Source organism: Delphinus delphis, chromosome 2 (assembly GCF_949987515.2).
Source record: "Delphinus delphis chromosome 2, mDelDel1.2, whole genome shotgun sequence".
NCBI classification, from domain to species: Eukaryota; Metazoa; Chordata; class Mammalia; order Artiodactyla; family Delphinidae; genus Delphinus; species Delphinus delphis.
The window spans coordinates 53,196,025-53,223,958 of record NC_082684.1 but is presented as its reverse complement, the minus strand read 5'-3'; the positions used below and the strand labels follow the sequence as shown (position 1 = coordinate 53,223,958).

The 27,934-nt window shown below is 34.0% G+C and overlaps 1 protein-coding gene across 1 annotated transcript in view; it reads right to left on the bottom strand.

Moving 5' to 3' along the window:
* MDGA2 (MAM domain containing glycosylphosphatidylinositol anchor 2) overlaps window positions 1-27,934 on the bottom strand; it is an 822,856-nt gene that overhangs the window by 279,004 nt on the left and 515,918 nt on the right. Inside the window, exon 5 of the mRNA XM_060004614.1 lies at window positions 18,213-18,345. Coding sequence (XP_059860597.1) covers window positions 18,213-18,345 — 133 coding nt within the window. The remainder of the gene's footprint in view (window positions 1-18,212; window positions 18,346-27,934) is intronic.

Genomic DNA, 27,934 nt, shown 5'->3' with positions numbered 1-27,934 from the left:
TACGTAAGAATAAACATGTAAAGCCATCGGGATCATCAGCTTCCTTATAACCATGAGACAAGAGCATTGTTCTAAAACATACTGCAGGATCTAGATAGCCAGTCATTCTTCACAGCAACACATCAGAGACAGATTACTATTTGAAGCTCATTTTAAGTAATAAAGAAATAAAACAGAGAAGTTGAAAAGGGACAAGAGAAACACTGAGTGGACAGTATGTTAATTTTTATTTGGGATGCTCATCGAACCAAAGTAAAAAGTAGAAAAAGGTGAAATACATAAAGTAAAAAAGTAAATCTATCAAGTGAAGCATCTATAGTATATTTTATTTATTTATTCATTTATTTTTGCAGTACGCGGGCCTCTCACTGTTGTGGCCTCTCCCGTTGGGGAGCCCAGGCTCCGGATGTGCAGGCTCAGCGGCCATGGCTCACGGGCCCAGCCGCTCCGCGGCATGTGGGATCTTCCCAGACTGGAGCACGAACCCGTGTCCCCTGCATCGGCAGGCGGACTCTCAACCAGTGCGCCACCAGGGAAGCCCTACAGTATATTTTAAAAATCATAGATTATTGTAAACATGTTTTATAGTTATTGCCAAAACATGGCTCAAATTACATAAAAATTATTCCAACTAAGTCTGCTTTTAATATGACACATGCACAGACATACACCACCAGCTATAAACATTCTCTGTGTATACAGTGCTCATAAAAAAAAGTGCCCATCAGACTATCCGAATGAGAATCTTGCCAGCACTCAATGATGGAAGGCATGCGTCACCACAGCGGTTGTCTTGGAGACTTGGCTCCTTTAAGATCGGTATGTCAACATTCTAGCATGCTTGATGTTCTCTGTGGTGGAAATACGAGAGATAGATAGATAGGTCTATAAATTATTCGTCCTGGGAGGGATGTAATGAAGTAGAATGACAGAAAAAGAAAGAGAAAGAAAGGGAAAAGAAGGGAAGGGAAATGAAAGAGAGGAGAGACGAAATAGTCTGTGGTTTTTATTTTCCAAAATCCTAAACCTTCAATAACTACAACACGGAAAGTATATTTTAGGAAATATCTCTGAGGAAGAGAATTCTTCCCATGTTCCCTTCAGTTCCTCCCCTCCTGGCCAACAAAAAGAAAGTTTTCTTGGGCTAAGCAACAGTTACTTCAGTTGGTCTGAGACAGAGAGGACTGGCTTCTTGACTCCCACACCAAATCCTGAACATCTGCATATTTAAGAGCAGAGGGGATGCGTGTGTCCCTTTCTGCTTTGAGGTCACTAAGTACGACTGGCTACACAGATAGGCCATAGTGAGTCTCATGGGAAAGGCTCCATGCCTCAGGGGAACAGCCCCAGCCCCACACAATGGAATGGAAGAAGCAGAGAGATGGGCCAGAACTGAATGTGGCAAGACAATACGAATGAGGGAGATCTTAGATGATACGTGCCTGTCAGAAGATCCAGATCTCATGCCCCACACCTTGGTATAATATAGCACCCCCTAGAATTTAAATAAAATCTGGTGGAAATGGGAACTCCACGTTGACTGAGATACAATTTCTGAAATTATAGCAGAATAGGTAGTTGAAATAAAAATGAAGTTGAATTATAGAATAATAAAGATATATTTCTTTCAAACCTGAGTTTGTAGACTGGGATTCATGACCATTAATTTTAGAGTCAGTTCCTCGTGAGGTCTTCTGGGTGTGTAATACAAAGATTTAGTTTGGGATTAATTAAGAATACATTCTGTAGGAAGAAAATACTATTGTATTGGTGGGTTTGTTTTGGCTACTACCTAACATAACAGCTAGCTGAAGATAAATATGGTTTAAAAAAATTGAAAACAATGTAGTGCTAATCATCTTTATATTTTTAGAGATTTGGCTCTCCATGGATCTGGGCCTTTTAATTTTTAAAAAGGAACTTAGTTTTTCACCCCTGACGCTTCGATTAAATTGATATGAAATAGTTAGCTATGGTAAAAGCTGCCAGTTGCCTTGAGTTAGAGATAATCTGAGACATATGATTCTTTGATTGGAAGGAACTTGAATACTGAGTCACAGAGAAAAATCACAAGGAAGAAAGAACATGAAAAAACAAACAAAACCCCGCCCCAAACCAATAAAGCAACAATAAAAAAACCCCACCAGAATGAACTCCAATAAAAAATCCTCAGCTAGGATGGTATTTGTCTTATTCTGAATCCTCCCAAAAGCAGGTCCTAATATAAGAAAATAGTTCATTTGGGTGGAGATCACAGGAAGAATACTGAAGGAGAAGGGAAGAGACAAAGAAAGGGAGAAAACCCAGTAATGGAGCACTAAGGAGCGGTTGTCACTGTGAGAAACCTGACTCCCTGCTGCTGGGGACCCTTTGGAAAACTAGATAGAACACATCTCAGGACTCTCCCTCTGAAAAGTGAGGAGGCTGGCTGGGGTATTTACCTACCAACTCCTGTCCTTCATTAGTTAAGGATCATTCTATGGGTCTTAACTTACCAGCCTTCTGCATTGGCTGAACACATTGTTGAGTCCAGCGAAAGTTTTCAAACAGAAGGATAGTGAATCGAATCTGTCAAAAGAAACTACAATAACCTCCAGAACAGGCTAAGAGGAGAAAACAGGGCACTCACAGTGTCTGCTAGGACACCCTTTCCATGTAAATTCAATGATCAGTAGTTGGCCACATGGAGATAAGGTGAAAAGGCTAAAGAAAGAATAAGGAAGAAATCAGTGGTGAGTAGGGGCACCTTTACCCATAAGGATATAAACACAAAATAAAATAAGTAAGAGCACACCATGAATAAAAGGAAGAGGAAGTAAAAATATATACAATTAACTTTCTGCTTCTTTTCCATGGCCATACATTTTTTAAACTAAAATATACACGATAGACAAACCAAGTCCAGCTTCTATATGGAGCAACATGCTATGTTTACAGATTCAAAGAATAGAAAAAAGTTTCTCTTGCAAAAAGAAGTCATTTCACTAAGATATAAGAATCACTGTATTTTCACGCATTTCATTGGAATTCATTTTCAACAGATGTTTCATTGAAATACAGGTAGCAATGGACATTTCACATGATAAAAATGAGAGAATATATTAGAAGTTGATTTGAAAATTCAAAATAATCCACGCATATAGTTGAAGTTATTATTCAAATATTATCATTATTGACAAATTGATTCTCATGAAGCCCAGGAATGATATAATATTAGGAAATTCTATTTAAAACAATGTTCCTGGATATGGCAATATTTGAAATAGTATTCATAAATAGTCTCTAATGCAAGAGAGAGCCTTTGCTATAGATACTGAAGCTAACAAGCATTTTTCATTTTTTTAATGTTCAAAGGACAGATAGTTCTGCAAATGATTGAGGAGGCAGAGCAAATATTTTCCTTCATGGAAAATTACATAAAAGTTTCCTAGAAGAGACCTACTGCTTAATGCCATGAGTTCCAAAAATGGCTTCCCTAGATGGGTTTTGTTTGATTGGCACAATATTATTTATTGTTTGTTGTTGTTATCATTATTAGGAATAAATGTCTTTAGGTATGTTTGGTCTCCCCAGTATAACACATTTCAACATATTCATTTAATAAGTATATATTGAGCACCTACTATGTATCAAGGCCTGTGATAGGCACTTGGGATATAATGGTGAACAAAACAGCCCAAGAATTCCTGCACTCAGAATCCTACATCCTAATAGGATGAGAATCAGCCTTCTCCCCATGACTCCCATTGTCTTGGGTGACTTCACATATTTACATCACCTCCCTGGTCTCTGAAGTCATGTGCATTTATGATCCCTGACCAGAATATTTATGCCATCACAGCATAATGAGTAAAGAAATCTGGGGACTTCCCTGGTGGCCCAGTAGCTAAGATTCCATGCTCCCAGTGCAGGGGGCCCAGGTTTGATCCCCGGTCACACCCAGTGCAGCCAAATAAATAAATAAATATTAAAAAAAAAAATTTGCCAAAAGATATTCTTCAATGAAATCAGAATTTACAAATTATAATTAGTGTTATTTACATTTGAATCTAGTCATTAAACAAGATAAGCAGAAAAACTAGAACTGTAACTTGTGTTCCAAGGTGAGCAAAAGATAAAGTCAAAAGCTTATTTCAGTCGGTAAGTTATGCCAATAGTTGGGGTACTAGTACTTAATGGCCTAAAAACTCTTCATAAATATTGTTAAAACATGATGAAGAAGAACTTTATTACCACTTACATCTCCCTCCCTTGGCCAACAATCCCTTAATGTTCCTTCCAACAGGTGAAATCATGGCAAAGCAAGGTCTCATTCAAGTTCACCAGAAACTGAGCATTATCTGCAGCTGCAGCAGAATCCCAGAAGGTCATCACTCATGGAGAGAAAATCCAAGCTAAGTACTTCCAACCAAGAAACTTGCTGCCCGTGGAATTTTCCTGTTCTTCATGGAAGATACCAGGTTTTTAGGAATAGTGCCAGTTTGCAAAGATGTCCTCCTCACAAAATCAACAAGGCATGAACTTGCTATTCCTGCTGCCTGGGATTCTCTTCCAGTGCTTATTCACCTGGTAAACCACTTTACCACGGTCAAGTGTCAGTATCAGTTTTTTACCAAATTCTTAGTTTTTGTACAAGGCAATTGAATTCCTTCCTCTTTTGTATAAGCATAGTGGCTTATTATAGCTTCACACACACACCCCTCCCCACATACCTTAGCCACCATTAGAACATTTACCTTCGCCTTTCACTGTGCGATATTTAAGAATTGAATTATCTGTGAAAAGGGTGGTGTTTTTCATATTCGTACCAACAGCACGCATAAAAGGATTTGGCAAAGAATTATGTGCTTAATAAAGTCTTATTGAATAAAAGAATGTTGAATTTAAAGACTAGAGAACAGAAACTCCACATAAGACCTATTTGTCATAAACTTAACCAAAAAAAAAAAAAAAACATAAAAACTCAGGATTTCATGAACCATTCATTGAAAAATACTAGCTATGAAGACCTTTCTGTTCTCTCACTGTTCAACCCATCTAAACTTAATCATGCTTTATATCACTAACAAGGTGATAGCAAAGAATTTCTCTTTCAAAATTTAGTGCACCACTCACATAAAATAATTACAGCATATTATTTACACTTCTTTGTACTTAATTCTTTGCTCAGTTATAGCACATACATTACTATCAGTAAACCATTTGATTAAACCAAATTATGTCCCCGAAACCAAAACTAAAGGCATATGGCCTTTGTCATAAGAGGACCAGTATGTGGGTAATTCAATATAGAATTAAAAAGATCAGTTAAGATTTAAGGCTCTTCTGTAAGAGTGACACAGCAGTAGGAGAACAGATAAAGACATCACCTCCAAGACCATCTGGTGTTGATCTCCCAGCTATACTTCTTGAGGCCTCACTAGAGTAGCAAAGAAAACAAAACAATAATTCTGCTCTGGCCATCAGAGCTGCTGAAATGGAGGCAGCTGGTATTTCTAAAACCAGTATTTGTAACATAGAGGGATGGTGCAGAAAGGTACTCTCTTATTAGTTACTCTCTTACTCTTGTCTTATTGGTCTGATAAAAACTAGGTGTTTTTCTTTTTTTCTTTTTATTACCCATCCTGGTGACACTGTATTATAATGTTATATTTTGAAACTTTTTATGATTCTACAATTTCATTTTATAGTAATATTGCTAAGGTGGTTCATAGCTAATCTTAAAGAGTAATGTTGAACAGATTTAACTCTGCTGGGCCTCTGTTTGCCTCTCCAAGGGAATTCCATTAGTTTCCAAAGGACTGCTCAGGCCAAATGTCTACCTTGATTAGGAAAACACCTTGGCATATAGTCTCCTAATCTTGTCACGTATCTATACTCAGGTTACTCAAATATCTAAATTGGTTCCAAGATACAGCAAAGATTAGAAATCAGATCAGGAGCTTAATTAGCCAGGTCATTGATAGCAACAAAATAAACTGACAGCAAACAAAGGAATAACCTATGTTTTATTTAAAGAAAAACTGTTAATTCAACATATATTTATTAAGTGCCAACTGTGTGTCAGACTCTGTTCTAGGCATTGGAGACAACAGAACAAAACAGACAAAAATCCTGCCCTCGAGGTGTTTGTAATTAGATGGAGACAACTATAGCCCTTAATATGTTCCAGGCACACTTCAGAAAGCTTTTCATATATTTCTCATGTAATTTTATGAGATAGCTACTATTATTACCAATCTGAGAAACAGTTTAGATAACTTTTACTTATTACCAATCTGACAGACTTTAGATAACTTTCCCAAGGTCACGTACATAGTGAATGGTGGAGCTGAGATTCTAATCTAGGCAGTCTGACTTGAGATGGATTTAAAACATTGTAGATAAACTCCAGAGTGAAATAAAGTTGATAATTTTCAAGCTCTAATTAAATTCTTGATGATATTTATGTCAGAGAAAGAATTAATGCTGCTGCTCTAATAGAAAAAAGGGATAACATTAATATCATCTATTATAATAAAAGCCTAGGGAAGGCAAAAATAAACATGATTTGCTAGTCAGGCTTCCAGAAATCTCTACCACTTAGAATAGAAGGCAAAAAGGACTTGTGAACCCCCTAAGGCATAATTTAAAAGCCTAAATTCTGAAGTGACTGTGGAAAAGGCTCTTAGGCCATTGCTCACAGTGTTTTCACTCCTAACTCATACAAAACTATAATGGGCTCAGTTATTTAAGTTCTCAGACTTCACAAGGTAAGGAGGAAAAATTTAAACAAGGAAAGACTTCCTGAGACAGAACAATGGAGAACAACAGTGGCAGCTGACAATATGCCACTAAGAAAAGAGTAAGAAAAACAAGTGTATTATTACATGGAACAGTAAGCATGGTCATAAACTATTAACCAAGTCTTCATTTATTGACATTTCAACTGCCAACCCCAAAATATCAGATTAGGCAGATACAATTTTAAAAAGCAAGAAAAGAAGTAATATATCCATATATTTAGGTATTTATCATGGGATGGGGGGAAAAGAGAGAGACTTTTGCTGGTGCTTCTAAAGTTTGCTATAAAATACTACTTTGCAAAGGACAAAAGTAGTCATATTTTGCTAAATACAATACTGGACCAAAGGTCAAATTAAAGAAATCAAAGCATACAAATCATACATACATTCATACTTAACACATTTAAGCATTATAATGATTATTTACATTGGACTCTACAAGTAGTTTCATAAAATTAAGAATATCATACCTTGATTGCTGAACTGGGTCACAACCCAGACAAGTGCGGTGTCATGAGTACCTCAGCCCTTGCCAAGTATCTGTTACCAACCTCCTAACTGGGATTTCTGCACTAGTCTCCAACTGACATGTGCATCTGAAAACATTGGAATGAGGAGTCTAATTCTAGGAGTTGAGGGGTGCCTCAACAAATTAAGGCCTGCCCTGGGAAATCCGAGAAATGTATAGACTTTGTTTTATAAAGGGCTAAATATGTTTTCAGGAGGTGTTCTCCTTTCAAGTACAGATATATTAACTATTATTTACTTTTAGGCTTACATCGATATTCCTTCCCCATGGCTAATGAAATGAAAAAGAAAGAAAAAGAGAGGCAGAATCAGAGCATAATTTGTGAAAAATAAATATGCCAAAGCAGAGGGATTTGATTCCAAGTTTTGTGTGTGGTTAGGAGCCAATATATTGGACTAAATTACAAAACAATAAAATTGTGGTTTGCACCGGAGAAAACGACAGTTTTAAACTATAGACCTTGTAGTAGGTTTCAATACAGTATCAGGTTGACATACTGTAAATACTAACTGCTGTTTAAGAATGTTATTACAGATCTAATTCTAACACAAGTCAATTCAAGCCTAACTATTAAACTAGCTACATTTCTTATCTTGGGATTTCAGACATTCAGAGTACATTTAAATGTACTGTTGCCATATTCTAGGACAATGCTGCTATATGATAAGGGAGGTGTTTCTTTTTTGAGCAAGATAATACTGTAGTGTAACATATGTGAAGGAACTAAAAAGCTGCACAAAATGGAATGTTGCTTAAGGAAAGATTGAAAGTCAATAAAACCTTTTTAATACTATTTTAATATGAAAGATAAAACCCTGACTGAATCACCTCCAAATTCAATTCCTCTCTACACATGAGAAACTGCATGCACAAAAAATGTCCTGCCAATATTTTATTTCACAAAGCTACTGAAAATATAACTTTCCTACTCTAGTTCTGATGTTTTCCATATAGATTTTGTTAAACCCACATTTCCCATTCTACATGATTAATATGAACTGATGAAATATCTTTACAGAGGAAACAAATACCATTTGTTTGAGATGTCAAATTATTTTTTGTTTTTCTTCAAGTTTTTAATATTGGTATGTATTGAATTGCCTATTTAACTCTCCGGTGACTTAAGAGTTAAATCCATATTACATATTCTTTGACTGTAGATCTGTATACATATAGTAATGCTTTTCTAAACCTGTATTCATATTTAACATTTTACTTAAACACACAAAACAATGTTTAGTATGCAAACCATTGCATATTCACTGAATTTTCAGGGTCTTTGAAATGTAGTATCATATTTTTGTATAGTCCATAGTGTCCTAAGTCTATATGGACATCACATCTGATTGATTTTTGCTTATGGCTCCAAAATGAGAAAGACATAAACATTACAATTTTTTCAGATTGAGCTAATTTTAAAGCTGAAAGACAAAATGTAATGAGGCAGGACTTTAGTTATTAAGTATTCATGATCAAAACCAAGAGAATTAGAAAGATATGGTAAGAATAGAAGGAGTTTTGCTTCTTTTCCCCTATTTTGTTCCTCCCAGGCAATTGTCTTAGTGGATTCAATCCCAGGAACTTTATAAGAACCCATATTATACGGCTTGTTTTTCCAATAGCTTTGTTCATTTATTTCCTGTTGTGTCTTTTTCTCTCTTCACTTTGAAAATATATATTTTAATTTGCACTCAATACATAATAATCATTTTGAAGAAATTTCTTATCTACTGTTACCTGTTAAGTCAAACTATATGAAATTGCCAATATTTTACCATTTTAGAACTATAAACTCTTTTCAGTAAAACAAAGCAAACTGGCGTTGCCAGATGCTGCTAGAGGCAGAACACCACGTGGTAATGTTTTATACCTGACTGACTAAAAATTCTACCTCTTGCTTGGCTGTGCACAGGGTTGCAGTGCCAAATCCAAGTGAAACTTAAAGAGTAGCTTCGTACAACTGTCACATCTATTTATGCCAAAAATTTTATACCTGGTTTCTTGATAATTTCCATTTTTGTCAAAGCAGGGAAATAGGTACCATTAATAGAACAAAAGGACAAGGTTGCCATCAATAAATTTCTATTACACAGTATGTCTATCAGAAATCAATACTGTTGACTTTACAGCACATTCACTGGATGGTATGTGATTGAAGGATGTAGTCAATAAAATGCTCAAGTAGTACAATATAGCAACTAAAGCAGAGTGACTAAAAGGAGCTGACAGAAAGAAATGCTGTTCAAAACATAAACTAAAAAAAAAAAAAAAACTAAAACGTATTACTAAACAATTGGGCAAATCTATTTTCTATAGCAACAGAACAGTAGCAAGTAAATCAAGAAGAATATGCTGTTATCAGAAAAAAAATGTCTCAGAACAGATGTTGCAGAAAATGAAAATTGAGGGAAAAGCCAAAATCTTTGTGATGCTTTGGAAATAACTGCCACAACAGCAAACCAAAAGTACATGCTGCATCTGGACTTATAGTCAAAAGGTTGATGTTAATGCATTTCTGATACTCTGCCTGTCCATTATGATCCAGTCTACCTCTCACCGCTCTCCTTTTAGTCCCTGTAATAATACATGAGATACTCTACTCCCACCATATGGACTACTACAAGGACTTTCTTAATATATATATATTTTTTTTTTTTTCCGGTACGCGGGCCTCTCACTGTTGCGGCCTCTCCCATTGCGGAGCACAGGCTCCGGACGCGCAGGCTCAGCGGCCATGGCTCACGGGCCCAGCCACTCTGTGGCATGTGGGATCTTCCCGGACCGGGGCATGAACTCGTGTCCTCTGCATCGGCAGGCGGACTCTCAACCACTGCGCCACTAGGGAAGCCCATGGACTTTCTTAATTTTTAAATTTAATTCGAAGCCATCATGAACCAATGTGGATCTTTTAAATTATGTCTAGTTGTGACTCAAATAACTCTATGAATCTATATTAACAGTGACCACAGGGCTAATCTTAGCCACAACACAGGATGTTAAATCCTATGAGTAGTGTGGCTAAGGTCAGAGGACTCCCTGAAAGCACAAATATTTTAGCATGAAGTTTTAACAATAATACGTGCATTTCATCATATTAGAATGTCAGAGATAAAAGCAGATAGTTATGGCTCACCCCTCCCCCCAAAAAAACTGTTTGCATTTTTCCTGTTCTTTAAACTAGAAAATGTATTCTATAAGTGTTCTCTGATGAGATAATAATCAATTCCTATTTTCCTAAAAATTATTTTAAATGTACATTTACCTGGTACTGTTTAGTATACTTGATTTAAAGAAAGGGTAAGAACATAAATTGTATCTATTTCTTCATTATGGAAGTAAGTATATTACAAAAAGGCTTTATAAAAATCTTGCAGACCTAATGTAAACATCTACTCATTACTAATGTACATACTAGTAATATGATCATTTACATTTAATGACACAATATTTGATATTCACTTATTTCTGTAACCATTGAAACAAATTGGAATTTAACTGTGATTTAATATTTCTGCTGAAAAGTACAGAGTAGTATATTGTATCACTGATACTTTCAATAAATAAAAAAGGACAATCAAAGGGTTAAATGAGATTTTGGAAATCCTCATTAGTTTCTTCACAAAGGTAATTTTTTTTTAATCTAACAATCACAATACCATAAAACTAAGAGCCCAACATTTGCCAAGCAATTTAAATACAATCTCATTTAATCTTCACAGTATGTGTAATGAGGTAAGGTTCTCTGGGGAAATTTGTACTCTTAAATGTCTTACAGCTGGAGGCAGTACAGTGGCCAGTGATGAATCTTCTCTTGAATGAGATGAAAGCCTCCCTGACAGTGACTTTTTGTAAAAGAAATATTGAGAGCCCAAGACGTGCAAAGATTTCTTCAAATGGGTACATCAGGTCCAGAGGTTTTTGTTTGCTAAATCTTTTTCTTGAATAGATAGTAATGTAAGGCTTACGTATAAAAGGACAACAGCACAATGAGGTATTAATCTTGTCAAATTCTGCAAGCCTGAAACTTGCTTGCATGAATCCTGGGGCTCAAGAGTAGTTGTGTACATAGAGGCTGCATCTACTTCTTTGCAGCCATCTCATTTAATCTAAGTTTTTGTTGTTGTTAATGTTAACTCGGTAAATAAAAATGAAATCTGAGAGTAAATATTCTCTTTCTATCAATCGGTGGCCCACCTAGAGCCCATCATCAACATGAATTAGCAAAAAAAGCAGGTTCAAAGAGTTGAAGGACTTGGTCACACCACTGGGGAGAGTCAGCATCTACACCCTGGTTTTTCTTACAAATGCTTCTTTATGTAGAGCTGCTTAAGCCTGCGCATGTACCAGCATTAACAACTGACATTAAGACTATTCTATATGAGGGTAGGCTGCATGGTGGATTAGATCATTAAGTGATCAATTATACTGGATTGCCTGAGATTACAGGATGTGAGACTTTCACTGAGTCCAGGACACACTGGGATGGTTGGGAACCCTAAAGACCATCCCTTGATATAATCTATTCTAGGAGTTTGGGTAAGTAAATTATGGGATTAGCTACATGCACTTATGGATGTTATTGTATCTTCATCATGAGACCCAGTAATGTATAAAATCAAATTTGTCAGTGAATGATCATAAAGATATTCTAAACTACAAGTTCTAAGTGCAAGCTCAAAAAGCATACAAGAAGTCTAAAATGCATTTCTAGTAACTGAATTGTCTATAATAACAGAATTCTCAGCAGCTTCACTAGAACAATAGAACCTTATCAAGTACTAAGCCAAGGTCTACAAATCTGCGATCAGAAGCAGTTTAAAATTAAAACTTAAGTGTTCTAAGGTGTATAAAAATTCTATTGCTTTATTTTAACATATTCTCACTCAACTCACTGAAAGGAATATCACATGATTTGAACTTCTTAATTCTTACGAATAACTTTTAAATTGTCTAATTATAATTATAGCCTAATAGTGTTTGAAGAATAACTACGTAAAGCTGGGAAAATCTGATCAATAAATTCTTCTAGATGTTTGCTAAAACACCGACTATTTGACATGCTCCAAAGTATTTGGTTAAGTTGTGAGACAGCATTTCAATAATTTACACCCTTTTTAATAAATATGATAGCATTGCCTTTCATTTGTTTAACAGATTTTTTAATCTTCTTTGCTTAGCTATCTGCTGTATCTGGGTTATGATGTCTTCTGGGCAAGTTAATAGTTTATGAGGGATATTTTATATAAGAGCTCATAGCCTAAGAATAAACTTGGATATAGTGAACCTGAAAAATTCATTGCTAGGACAATGAAATGCACAGGCCTAGAGAGATCCCAGAAACATGCATACTTCCTGTTACTATGGTAATAGAATTTTGAAAAATCTGGGCTAACTTGTTTCTCTGAAAATAGTATCAGGAAGACCAAAGCTGAAGCCCCATAATAACCATTGCTTCTGTCACCAGATTCACTGTGTATTCATCACCTATATTTTCACATTTATGAAACTACATTAGTGAGGACAGAGCATATATACGTTCAATTACTGTAGGAAATGACAGAGCACTCAGATGAAGAATCTATTACATATCAACAAAATTGCAAATTTCTTTAATTTTCCTTATGTACCCTTATTAATTTCACAGAATAATATTTTATATTTATGTAAACATTTCTGCCAATCATAGTTTAAACAGACATATGCCAGAATATGTATTCATTTCTATATATTTTGCTGGAAAATATTAATATTTAATTTACCCACTGATGAAAATAATTAAAAAATGATGGAGAACTCATTTTAAGATTAGTCATCAATGGTTGAAGCTATACACCATATCCTAGCAAAAGTCTAAGGTTCTTGTCATCATTTCTCCATGATTACTGATGATACCAATTTTATTCTTTCTTTCCATTATCAAGGTTAACAACCCAGTGATGACTACTATTTATTGTATTTGTTATGTGTTGGAATCTCTTTTAAAAGTTTTCCATTTAATAGCATTTACAGCCTATAAAACCAAATAATATGGATCTCTGTGTTAAGCCTATTTTGGGGAGGGGAAAAGTAAGTTTAGAGAAGCTAAATTACATCTCCAATTTGAGAAAAACAAAATTTGAACCTTAGGTTTTTGAATGTCAAAATTCTTGCAAGAGAGTTATAGGAAACATCTCATTCTCTAATGATATGGCCTATCAACAATATTCTAATACTATTTTTTGTATTCTGTTGGTATCTGTAGTTATAAATACTATTGTTTAGAAAATCTGCATTACCTACGATAAAAAAAATCTACTAAGGCATTCATATTCCCAATATTTTAGTACATGAAAAGATAAAACATTTTTTCTGCTTCTTTTCCCTTTTCTTCCTCCTGTTTCTTCTGTTTCACATACTAACTTCTCCATCATAAAAAGGAAAATCAGAAAAAAAAATGTGCAGACTCACTGACACATCATTTGTATCCATATTTTGATACTTTGTCCAGTCTTTCAAAATTTTATTATACTATTACAAAAGTGATCTTTGTCCCTCACTAAAGTTTCATTTTACCTTCTTCCTTTACAATTTATTCCTTCCTATTTCCCCAAAGCTAAGAATACAGGACCACACATACTCTCAGTAGAGTTCCCTCTTTAGGTTGAGATTCTACTGAAGAGTAGACTCTTTTCTTTAAATGGCTGATTCATTTTCTTCCTTTGATGTAACATATATTATGAACTTATATCTGAAATTTTAAAAGAAAAGGAATCCTAAATGCAGAGGCCATTTTTAGTCATTTTAAAGTGCTATGAACTGAATTGTGGCCCCCCTCAAATTTGTATGTTGAAGCCCTAACCTTCAATGTGACTGTATTTGAAGACAGGGCCTTTAGGGTGGTTAAGTAAATTTAAGTGAGGTGATAAGGGTGGAACTTTAATCTGCTAGGGCTGGTGTCCTTGTTAGAGTCAGAAGAAACATCAGAGCTCATTACTCTCTCTGTCCAAGAACCACAGAGGAAAGGCCACAATCAGAAGGTGACAGCTACAGGCCAGGAAAGGGAGGCCTCATCAAAAATCAACCCTGACTGCACCTTAATCATGAACTTCTATCTTCCAGACTGTGAGAAAATACATTTCTGTTGTTTAAGCCACTCAGTCTGTGGTATTGTTATGGCAGCCAAGCAGACTAATACAGGAAGTCATTGTATTTACACTAAGTATCTCTCACAAACATAGTCTTTCGTTAAAGCTATGATTGTTGGTGAAAAAATTACACCTAGAGTCTAATAAATGGTGCTACTGTTTGTCTAGATGCTGTGGAGCTTGCCTAAAGGAAAGAAGTTCAAATATCCACATGGCTAAGAAAGATGTGTGAAGTTAGTACTCAGGTATGATGACAGCAAAGTTTCTACCGCTGTTTCCATTTGCCCTTAAATTGGCTATCTATGACAATGGACATACTATTTTACAAGAGGAGGTGTTTATGTCCATACTATTCTTATTACAGACAATTATTTCTATGAAATTCCTATAACTGAAACATTATTTTATTTTTGATAACACATATAATTTAAATACCTCTAAACATAGAAGAGAACTACCATGAATAGATCACAGCATACAAAAAGTTTTATATTGAGTCTCACAGCAATTGCTGAACATTTACATTAACAACTTCCCTATAGGTTATATAAAATAATAAGAACAGATAATAGTTGTCTAACAAAGGGAACAGAGATGTTTCCTAACCTCTATCTTTTTCCGCGGTAAAATTTATTGAGACAGATTGGAGGGGAAAAAAGAGAGAAAGAAAGAAAGAAAGGAGAGCAGGAGGAGAAGAAGAAGGAAGAGAGTATCAAGTATCAAAGTATCAAAATATGGAAGAGCAGGAGGAAAAGAAGTGTAGGTTTTCGTATTTCTATAGCCAGTAATACTTTTCAATGACTTGGTTCCTAGATGTAATGCACATTTATGGAAAGCATCCTAACTGGATAATTTTATAAATGCTAAATTTCAGCAGACTGAATCAAAGGACCTATATAATTAAATAAAATTAGCCCCACCTGCCCTATTTCTTTATCGAATTCATCATAACCTCTCAAGCAGGTACAAAGTTTGTATTTCATCCTAATGTAAATAACATACTTAATTCTTATTTGCCTTTGAAATCATGAGTCATCAACATATAACTGCTTGAAATATATTAAAATAAATTAATTTTTTTAAATCATAATTTGTAGGTGCCCTCATGTTAGAAATACACATAATCTGAGAAATTTCAAATAGTTTACAGTTACCATAATTATAATTTAAAATATACCTTTATTTTTAAATTTTCTAAATTTACTAATTTTAATAGGTTTATTTTAATAATCTATGAAAAATACAACTATATTAAGAATTTACCAATTAAGAGCAATTATTCATTTTCTTCCAAATGGGAGTAGAAAAACAATCAAAACAACTTTTAGACCCTGCTACAAAATTATGCCAATTGGTCAGGGGGTGTGCATGACAATAAATAAAAATAATATTTTATGTTTTATAAAATTCTGTGAATTGTTCTTGATAAGGTGTAAGATCATTAGATTAGTATGATAAATAATGACATTTATGTAACAGAAGATTTTTCATAGCATGGCAAGTAATCAACAGGGGCCAACAAATGATTGGACACCCCATGACAGATATACAGTTATAAGCTCTACTATAATGTCAATTAAGAGTAAGAAAGTTAAGAAAACATATTATTGGTAAATCTATAGATGACACTAACTTTTAAAATGACACCTAGACATTGTTTTTTTAAGCAGTTCTAGGAAACTGATTTTTATTAACAAAAATTCCTATTCACAAAATATAATGGGGTCATGGAAAACATGATTGATAACAAAGACATTTGTTTTCCAAAGCAATTATTTATACTTGTTTAAACATGCATTGTATGTCTGCTTTAACCACTAAAGAAAAGAATGAATTAAAAAATCAAAATGGAGTAACTGTGGTTCAGGCATGCAGCCAGCTGCAACCTTATGGTCTCAAGGTCTTCCCTTATAACTGTGCAACCATTTCAGACCCCAGCCAATACTTGCTTAACAAGCACCCTTACTTCTTGTCTGCTCCAATTCTAATTCTTGACAAACAACTTACGTAATTTTGCCTTTATAAGCATCCCCCATTTTGCAGCCTGGTGGAACACAATTCAGGTGCTTCCTGAATCTGTGTCTCCCGGGCTATAGTCCACATTTTGGCTCAAATAAAACTCTTTTATAGTCCTATTATAGATTGTTTATGGATTATCTCCATTGACACACTGCAATGCCTTTACCCATCCCATAGGACCTACTTCCATTTAATTTTTAATTTTTCTCTCTGAATCATGTGTATTCTAAAAATACATTAAAGAAACTAAGAAAAACAAAATCAGTTATAATAATTCACAAAATAGTTCATGCCAAGAAGAATAATGTAATCACACCAAGTTCTTATATTAATATCTGATTTTTGTTTCTCAATATCCTATTTGTTCTTTTAAGTGAAATGAAATTATTAACTTTTATAAGTCTTAGGGCCAACAAGATTTTATAATTCTGTTTTTTCCTGCAACACAGTTTTCATCAAGTCCTTCTCATCTTTCTTGATAAAGTTTCTTTTTGTCTGCCACATTCTTCTTTTAATTTCCTCTAATGACTTTTATCCAGTGCTTAATAGAGGATTTCTCTAGTTTAAGGCAATTTACATCTTAGCCAATAGCCCTATGCCTATCATTGCTGACCCATAATAGGAACACAATGAGTTTCTGATGAATAAATGCATGAATAAATGAATGAATAAATAAAAGAATGACCTTTCAAAATTTGAACAACTCAGTGGAACACATGTTGATGAATCAACGTATGAGCACACAAGTTTTCATCTTTGCAGAAAGTCCTAGGTTTAATCTTTCCACCAAATGAGCTGGATGGGGTTGCTAACTACTAGCTCATTATCAGAAGAATGAATAAAGTATGTTCTACATGCTTTATATACATCAACTCATTAATTCCTTCCTATAAGTTTATGAGTTTATGAGGAAACTGAGGAAAAGAAGAGTGAAGTGACTTGCTCAACAAGATCCAAGAGCTAATAAGTGACAGAACTGGGACCCAAGCCAAGGAACACCAAAGCCCACACTTTTCAAGGTTTTTGTTAATGGGAAAAATACCTTTAAAACTCTATATTTTAATATAATGATTTAAGAGTAAAAATTCATATTAATTGCCAATGAAAATTTCTCAAAACCTGTTCAAATTCTAAGTTTTAATTGTTTCTTTATATACAACCTTACAAAAGATAGTTCACATGCTCTCTTTGCTCTTTCATTTAGACATTTCTTAATATGTTTGCAATTTATCTGAGGTCTATATTACTAAACACAGGCTAATGTAAGTTGCAGTCTTGCTAATGTTTTGACATTTTCTACAAAAATACTTTGTAGAAAAGCACCTACCTGAAATTACCAATTAGCTTTCTTGACATGAAACAGAGTAAAAAAAAAAGGTTCTTTTACTCACTTTTGGAATCACAAAACACTTTTAGCAATTTAGAGCACAAATTTTCGTATGAAAAATCTAATACTTCTCAGCAATTTCTTTGAACAGAATATAGGCTGGCTTGTGACATTTATGAATACATTATTTAAGGAACTATAATTTTGCTTGCTGTATAAACAAACATATTACATGGGAGCATATTGCAATTAAATTTTATACTGTCCACTTAAAAGTTTTTTAGATACTACAGAATTTTCTGGAAAGAAAACATGCCTTGTTCCTTACATATATTATAGAAATCATTTGGTGTATAAAAAAGTTAAAGAGACTTTTTAAACATTTGTTGTGGATAACAGACATAAAACATTCAGAGGTAGTTACGTACCTGTTTTATTGGAAAGTCTAAATGACACCATCTTATCAGGAATATTACATACATTCCTCACTGAAGCAATGCAGCTATAATTAGCATAGTCCTGAGGTCGAAGATTCTTTAGTTTTAATATCTTTGTTTCACCCTGAAAATGTAGAAAAAGTCATTAGAAAAAGTCAATGGTAACCAAAATTAATAAATGGATGAATCATGGCATTGTATTTAAAATTATATTATCAAAATATGGCAGATTGTCATTTTTTAAGGAAAATGCCCTAAATTAAAACAAAAAACGACCAAAAAAAACTATTGCATTTAAAAATCAAACTGTAATGTGCTTGGAGATAAAAACTAACTGACTACAATGAAAATTCATAGTTTTTTTTTTTTTTTTGCAAACTAACTTCCTAAGGGGGGAAATCTATTTCTGGTGGTAGTTATGCAAATTATTATGCAAAGATCAGAACAGTGTACTTAATAATGGAGTTTATTCAACAAACACTGTAACCTATGCAGACTTCAACATGAAATGTTATGGAAAAAAAGGATTCTGAAGAGTCAATAAATGAAACACTGTTGGTAAAACAAAGCTAATGAGGTCAATCTAATGATAGATAATTAAATGTATATACATAAATATTTTGTGTATATGGAGCAATGACATGATAAATCTTAAACTGCATTTAAAAAGTATTCATGAGTGTTTCTATATTATTATTATTCGTGTTACTTTATGTTCAGGAATTCAAGGTTTAAGTCTCCTGGGTAAATCTGCAAAATTGAAGATAGACTCAAATCAGGCAAGTGGTCAAAAATGTCTTACACACTCTTGATGAGCCAAAAAAGACCATGCAAAAACACTGCAATTGTTCAAAAGATAAAAAGAACAAACAACAACAATAAGAAGAGGAAAAAACCTGCCCAATTCAAATAAGGTTTCCTGGGATTTCTTTACCATCTAAAGTTGTTAATGCACCTCTCAAAATAGTTCCTTTCACAAGTAACTTAATTATGGAGATGGTAAAAAGTCTCCCACTGACATCATATTTGGTAGAGCCATTTTTAAAATGTTAATTTTTTCCAGATAACATCTGTACAGAACCATGTGTTTCTTTTATTTTACTTAAGTAACATCATTCAAGTCCTAAAAATTGCAATACTTTGATACGCTATTCAGAAGAATCAGAATATTTAGTGATTTAATACATAAAGACATTGCCTGTTCAGTTGCAGAAAAAAAAGCTTGCCACACATATGCAGGCACACAGAGTTTTCCAAATGTCAAATGAGTCTCTCCTTCAGTGTGTATGGGTATTTGGCCATAATTCCTTTCATTCATTGTCAAAATTCAGTCTTAAAACAGTCACACCTTTAGCATTTTCCTCAGTGGGATAAATAATAATCTTCTATCTTTTAATTTTTCTTTAGGAAAGACATTGCCTTTTTTATGTATAAACAGATGCAAATACACCCCACAGGAATATACACAGAGTCAGAGTGTATGGTTCTAGAATTTATATTGGGTTGGCCAAAAAGTTCGTTCGAGTTTTTCCATAACATCTTATGGAAAAATCTGAATGAACTTTTTGGCCAACCCCAAATTTTAAAACATGCTCTCCAAGTATTACAGAGTTCTCATTTATATTAACTATATACAATGCATATAAAAGTGTGCTTAGTTACAAAGCATAGTTGAAAGAATGTCATACTAGAACCTGTTGACTCAGATAATTTTTTGAATGAGATAATACATCTTACTCCTCCTACCTCTGTGACTCCTCCTACCTCTGTGACTGTTGTTGCTTAGATTTCTTCACTTTTCTTTCTCCTCTCAACACTTAATTAACTGTTGGCATTCTCTGGAATTCTATTTGTTCTACAGTTAATCACACTTTATAAAATTCCCTTAAATGATTTTATCCTTGCTGATGAATTTATACTACAAACCTGATGAATTTATTTCTGGCCCCCCTCAAGACTTTATCCCTATTCCAAAATTCTCCCTCAAGTTTTAGATGTATATGCCAATTTTTTACCTCAATATGTCCATTCTGATGTCTCATAGGTACCTAAAACTCAACATATGCAAAAATGGACTTCAAGTCTATTCCTCTAAATCTATGCTTTCTTCTTTAGTAACAGGAATATTTGTTGGTTGACAGGATATACTTAAAATTGGTCTTCCCACCCATAATATTCTATAAGAAGTAATGTAGTTATAATATATAATCATAATGACTTTTAAAAATAAAAGGTACAAAAATATAAAATCTATAAAAATTAGACTTCATTTTTCCCACTATGCATTCTGTCCTTTGTGTATGATGCTATATTTCTTGTATCATTCTTATTACTTTGTAATTTCTCTGCCCTTTCTATAGTACTTGCCACATTAATAATCAATTGGAAACTGATGCTTTCTCTGTAATTTTTCTACAATTAAATATTTTTACTTGTACTACTAGAATACACTGTCAACTCTCTTGCTTCTCCCTATTCTTTGTAAAAAAATAAAAATTGTATCACAGAAAGTCAATCCTTTCAAATTCTTTCAAATGTTATGCCACACTTCCTGTCTATCAAATTTTACGAGATAGTCGGTTTCTTGACTTAAATTAACTACAACCATAGAGGAGGTGCTCGAAAGTTCTGTTTCTTGATCTTCATGCTACGAAGCGAAATCTGATCTCTGTGAAAAAACGAATCATGCTATACACTTATGTTTCAGGTACTTTTCTATATATGTGAATGAAAAAATGTTTAGACAAAATTAACTATAGCCTTACTCTAAGTACTTCCCAAATGCTAGGAACACAGTGAAAAATACATTGAACTTTACATATTTGAAACAATAAATATCTAAACAAAGACGGAGAATGATTTTTACAAGTATTAAATGCTGTCAAGTAAATCAAACAAGGTATGTGATAGAGACATGGAGATGTGGTGAGCTATTCTGGATAGGACATTCTGAGAGGTATCTCTAAGGCTTTTGAACTGAAACTTGAATGACTAGAAGGATGTTTTAAATATGAGTTATCACAAATAGTACGATAAAGATAGTAGGAACCAAAACTGAGGAGACCTAACACAGTAGTAAGGTTGCCCTGTTGGAGGGTTAGATAGAAAATCAGTGTGGCTGGAATGTAGAGAAATGAAGACAATTGATTGACATTAAATTTCAGAGCCTGGAAGAGGCCAGACTAGATGGGCTGTGAGAGTAGGTTTTAATTTATTCTAATACTACTTATTTTGTGTTGAATGCCACTTGTCTACCTGATTATTATTTTTTTTCAAAACCTGCCCTCTCTTGTTGGAAAATATCTTAAACATGATTTCCACCCACCATAGCTGTCTACCCATTAAACAACAAATGCCCCTACAGTTATTTTGAATATTTTCATACAGCCATTATTTCAAGAAAGAGTTTTCAAACTAAAAGCTCTTACCCTTGAGACAGTCTCTAAATGTATTTTTCCTACATTCTTTCTATTTTCTGAGTTAATATGTTTTGTCTATACCAGTTGTATCTGTTTATATGTTTATATATGTTTTTTGTCATTTACATTATATATTTATATTAATACTGCCTTTTCCATTATATAAGATAAGGCCACTTTAAATTCCATTCCTACCATTTGTGCTGTGCTTTGCATGCTATCAACTCAGTCAAGATTGCTGACAAGAAAAGAATAGAGCCAACTCACTGTCCTGCACATAATGTTTTCAGTAAACCTTTTTGAGCCACATTGACTCTAACAGTAGTAATAACAATTTAAAAAATCTTTATATTAGGGTAAGCTGAAAGACAGATTTAAGAAGCTGAGCTAGGGCCACCCACAGAAGAACTGAACAGTCAATTATTAGCAAGAGCATGTAAATGGAAAGTAAGCCCCAAGGGACTGATAAAACAATCAAGTATATTTGAACCAACAGCAATGAAGCTATGGCCATTAAAATACAGAGATCATTTTTGTAGTAGATGCATTCTGGAAATATTTTATATACCTAAGTTCTTATGATTAGGAATGCTGCTAGTGTTTATGTTATCCAAAGGTAAAGACTACAAATTGGGTAGTAATTGAGATTTTAAGGCTTAAACAGCCTTACTTTTTTTGTTGTTGTTGTTTTTACATCTTTATTGGAGTATAATTGCTTTACAATGGTGTGTTAGTTTCTGCTTTATAACAAAGTGAATCAGTTATACATATACATATGTTCCCATATCTCTTCCCTCTTGCGTCTCCCTCCCTCCCACCCTCCCTATCCCACCCCTCCAGGCAGTCACAGAGCACCGAGCTGATCTCCCTGTGCTATGTGGCTGCTTCCCACTAGCTATCTACCTTACGTTTGGTAGTGTATATATGTCCATGCCTCTCTCTCGCTTTGTCACAGCTTACCCTTCCCCCTTCCCATATCCTCAAGTCCATTCTCTAGTAGGTCTGTGTCTTTATTCCTGTCTTACCCCTAGGTTCTTCATGACATTTTTTTTTCTTAAATTCCATAAATATGTGTTAGCATACGGTATTTGTCTTTCTCTTTCTGACTTACTTCACTCTGTATGACAGACTCTAGGTCCATCCACCTCATTACAAATAGCTCAATTTCATTTCTTTTTATGGCTGAGTAATATTCCATTGTATATATGTGCCACATCTTTATTCATTCATCCGATGATGGACACTTAGGTTGTTTCCATCTCCGGGCTATTGTAAATAGAGCTGCAATGAACATTTTGGTACATGACTCTTTTTGAATTATGGTTTTCTCAGGGTATATGCCCAGTAGTGGGATTGCTGGGTCATATGGTAGTTCTATTTGTAGTTTTTTAAGGAACCTCCATACTGTTCTCCATAGTGGCTTAAACAGCCTTACTTTTGAGATGATTCCCACTCTTTAAAAGACCAAAAAATATAGTCCAATAAATATAACGGTTTGTGCACAGCATATCCTAGTTAATTCTTATGCAGATCAGAGCAGCAAAGTAGACACATGAGAAGGACAGACAAAATGGAGGAATAACTTTTACTGTGAATTCTAGGTCCACAATTGCCCAAAGTTCAGCTCTCATTTGACTGGAGAATCGTTTTGGGTGAACTAAGATGATTTACATCTTGCAGTCAGGAAACAAGTTACCAAGGTGTCTGAACTTACGAGACAGTCATCTAGGTTAATATGTAAGATTACTACTCTGTGTAGTATGTCAAAGAGGGAGAGGGGCTAATACAGACAAAATCTGTAAACGGAAGGTAGAAAATAACAGGCAGAGTTAAGGAAGAATTTGAACCCCACTCAATTAATTCACCACATTCAGGAAATGAGGAAAGCGTTCAGGCTGACTCTCTTCCTCTCAATAAACAACTCCCAAAGCTCAGAGTATTTTTTTTTTTTTAAATATATTATCTTATTATTTTTTTTATTTTTTATTTTTTGCAGTACACGGGCCTCTCACTGTTGTGGCCTCTCCCGTTGTGGAGCACAGGCTCTGGACACACAGGCTCAGTGGCCATGGTTCACGGGCCCAGCCGCTCCGCGGCATGTGGGATATTCCCGGACCGGGGCACGAACCCGTGTGCCCTGCATCGGCAGGCAGACTCTCAACCACTGCGCCACCAGGGAAGCCCAGCTCAGAGTATTTTTAAAAAATATATCATAATGTATACATAACAAAATAGAGAATATATAATACATGTGTGTGCATATATATGCTATCAAATGACATGTACATATACATATGAGTATATTTATAATGATTTAGACTTTACTACTTATAACTGTTTTATTGCATAGGATTAATTTATTTTGTTGAACATATAAATTTAATATTCTGTGATACTGGAAGTCTTTTTTCATGTGAATTTCCATGATTTGTAAAAAGGAATTTTCAGTTGATTATTGTCTAATTGTATAATTAGTCTAATTAGCCTAATTATAACTAATTACATAATTGATGTAAATATGTTCAGTCTTGTAATTAGATGGTGTAATTACAATATACAAGATGATGTCATGAACATCTTTATAAAAGTTCTTGAGAAATAGCAAGAGTACATATAGTTTGTAAAATTTAAGTACACATTTCTTTAACATTCACAAAATTATTTGAAAATCCTGTATTTAAATTTTTAAAACTATTTTTTAAATAAAATCAATAAAGGGAAGGCATTCTATTCATTAGTCAGTGGCCCTTACCAATGGTGACATTGTCTAGTGAAATAATGCCCATAGCCTGAAGCAGTATTTCTATTTTACTTAGAAAAGGAATTGAAACTTTCTTTTAATATTTACTTTCAGATATCGGTAAAAAGAAAAAAAAAACAAACATTCCAATTTACACTCATTTTTTGTAGCTCTAATGACTAATTTATAATAAACTTCTAAATAAATAACAGTATACACTAGCTGACATCTTCCATATTAAATGAGTGGAAGTATGAAAAGGATAGTTATTCCTCTTAGACATATATGCTTTTTAATTCATATCAGCCTCAGGAACACATACCAATTTCATTCTGGAAACATGATCTATAAAAAGGCATAATCAAGATTTTGTATTTCTACAGGATGGTGAAATAAATATTCACTTCAAATTGATATAGATATTAACTTAGTATGAATATGCATGTGGGGTAGATATATCTCATTATCTTTGAAATTCTGTTTTATTTAAAACAAGACATTGTTATTGATTAGCAAAACATAGTATCTTTAAAAGAAATTTAATTTTCTAATATTAAAAATAAGCAGACTTATGATCTGTCATTTGAATCCTTCAATGATATAGTCCCAGTATGCCTTCCCAGATTTACAGTCCACTGTTCCCTACATATACCAATTATCATTCCAGCCATCCAGAGACATGGCCAGTCCCTGAAGATTTTGTCTTCCTTCTGTATGTTACACATGCTATTGCTTTCCATCCTGAATGTTCTCTCCATAGAGCTATTGTGTGCCACTATTTTGACAATAATTTTAACTTTGTATCATAATCACTATTTATTTTGACTTCTACCCATGTTTATCAAAGTTAGAGGAGGAGCCTTACCTAGCAGCCTCTATATCTCTAATAGAGAGTTGCCCATATCTTGCACAAAACAGATCTCAGCCATTTTAACTGGACCTTATTTACACTATGAAGCCACAGAGGCGACAGATCTATGAAAATAAATTAAAATATTATTGAAGTACTCCAATACAAACAAAGCTAAAATGGAAAGCTTTTTCTTCATAAAGTACACATGACAATTGATGGGAAACTAGTCCAAGAAATCAATAACACCTAAGAATACATATACATACACACTAACCTGATAAGCAAAAGGAAAAGTAAACACCATTCCTATCTCATTATAAATGGCAAAGCCATTACGAAGGCAAAACAAAACAAAACAAAATCTATCTTGGGGAGCATTTCAAGGATACAAAACAAAGTTAATTTTAAATCTAAAGCAAATATGGTATGCAGATTTAAGGCAAGAAACAGTGCCAGTGGTATAGAAGGATATTTCTGAATGATAACTTACCAGGAAGATAATACACTCAAGATAATCCACTAGGAAGATATAAAAATCCTAATTCTGTATGTGCTAATAATATACCTTCAAAATATATAAAGCAAAAATTTATAAAAATAAAGAAGAAAGGGACAAATCCACAGCCATAGTCATAGACATTAACTAACTCCTCTCAATAGCTTTAAGGACAGCAGACACAAAAATCAGGAAATACATAGAATATCTGAACGACAAAATTAACAAATGTGACCTATCTGAAACCCAACAATTTTGGAATGCACACTTTGTGGGTGCACATGGATCATTCATGGAGGTACATCACAGGCAAGTACACCATGCAAGTCTCAATTTCTAAAGACTGAAATTGTTGAGAGTATGCTTTCTGACCCAGTGAAATTAGACTAGAAATCAATTAAAAATTATAACAAGAAAATCATCAACAGTTTGGAAATTAAATACTTTAAAATTGATTTAACTATAATATCATTCTCATTCACATTTCACTAAGCTTTCTTTAGTGGGTAAAGAGGAATGGAGTTACAGAGAGTGATTCAGGAGTTACTAATAATTTTAACTATTCCTTAGTTACAAATCCAGACATCTCCATGGGAATATTGGCTCAATATATTTACTGAGAATCTTCCATGTGTCAGGCACCATTTGAGCTGTTGAAAAGACAAAGTCACTATAATCATTGAATTTATGTCCAAATACACAAATAAGATAATTTGATAATTTCAGTGCTGTAGGGAAAAACAAAACAAATAAAAACAAATAACCACAACAAAAAACTGGGTATTAGAAAAGAGTAACTGTGGAAGGGAAAAGATGTTACCTCAGATAGATCTGTCAGGGAAAGCCTTTCTCAGGTGATGAGTGCTTGGTGTTAAGTAGATCCCTGCCATATTATCTGGTAAATAACATTCTACTTGGAGGAATCGAGAACATTCACACCCTAGACATGTCTAGGGCAGGTGTGACCAGAACAGTGAATAAGGTACAGAAGGTAAGAGAGAACAAGACAGAGCAAGGTCAAACATGGCCTTGTAGGTCACGAAACGTATATTGGATCTATTGTAAACATTGGGAAGCCACTGGAGAGATTAAAGCAGGAAAAATATTTACATTTTAAAATGATCACTCAGATGATTAGAGGTTTCTGTAATAAAACATGACAGCCAGTTAGGAACCTATTGCTATATTCCATGGAGAGATAATAGAAGTCATGTGATATGGTTGGACTTGTGTATATCAGGCCCATGTTCAGTATGTCAACACACGTGGTATGAAGAAAAACCACTGACAACATTTTGTCTGTGAGAAATCCAACATTCTCTGTGGTTATAAGAACTAAAATTTCCATGTGCTGCTGTTTGAGAGTTTTATCAATCCAGCCTACAAAATATGTTTAATGTTAACAAATTAAGTACATATATAACATAAAAGTTTTAAAGTATTGTTTCTACATAATTTTTAGGACAGATATAAATATATAACCATTAGGGAGTGTGGGATTGACATGTACACACTGCTATATTTAAACTGGACAAGCAACAAGGACCTACTGTATGAGAACTCTGCTCAATCTTATGTAACAACCTAAATGGGAAAAGATTTTGAAAAAGAATAGATACATGTATATGTATAAATGAATCATTTTCTTGCACACCTGAAACTATCACAACATTGTTAATCAACTATACTCCAGTATAAAATAAAAAGTTAAAAATAAATAAATAAATATAGAAAACAAAAACCACAAAAAAACCCCCCAAATACATAGCCATTTCAGAAGGAAAGATAAACAACATAATCAAGTAACCAAAGGCAGGAAAGACATTTTTAAATAGGAGCTATAACTACATGTTATTGGCAATTATCAGCTACAGCAGGTGAATCCAGAGCACAGAATTTCAAACAAAGTTTGTTTCTTAAATACTTTTTAGGAGAATTAATTCAGAGGGTACAAGCAGCAGAGTTTCGAGTATAGCAAAAGAAAAAGTGTGTGTTATGCAGCATAGTATAAGCTAATATTCATAACAAAGGAAGTATCAGTATTGAAATGTTCAAATTAAAAAGTTGTTTTTCTCACAAAAGAATGGGGGAAGCAAAAGAAGGAAGAGAAAATAAAAGTTACCTTTAAAAGGTAGAATCAATAGCTACTAGTTTAGAGTTCCTGTAAGACAGATTTTTTAAGAGTTGCTAACACAGAAACGGCAA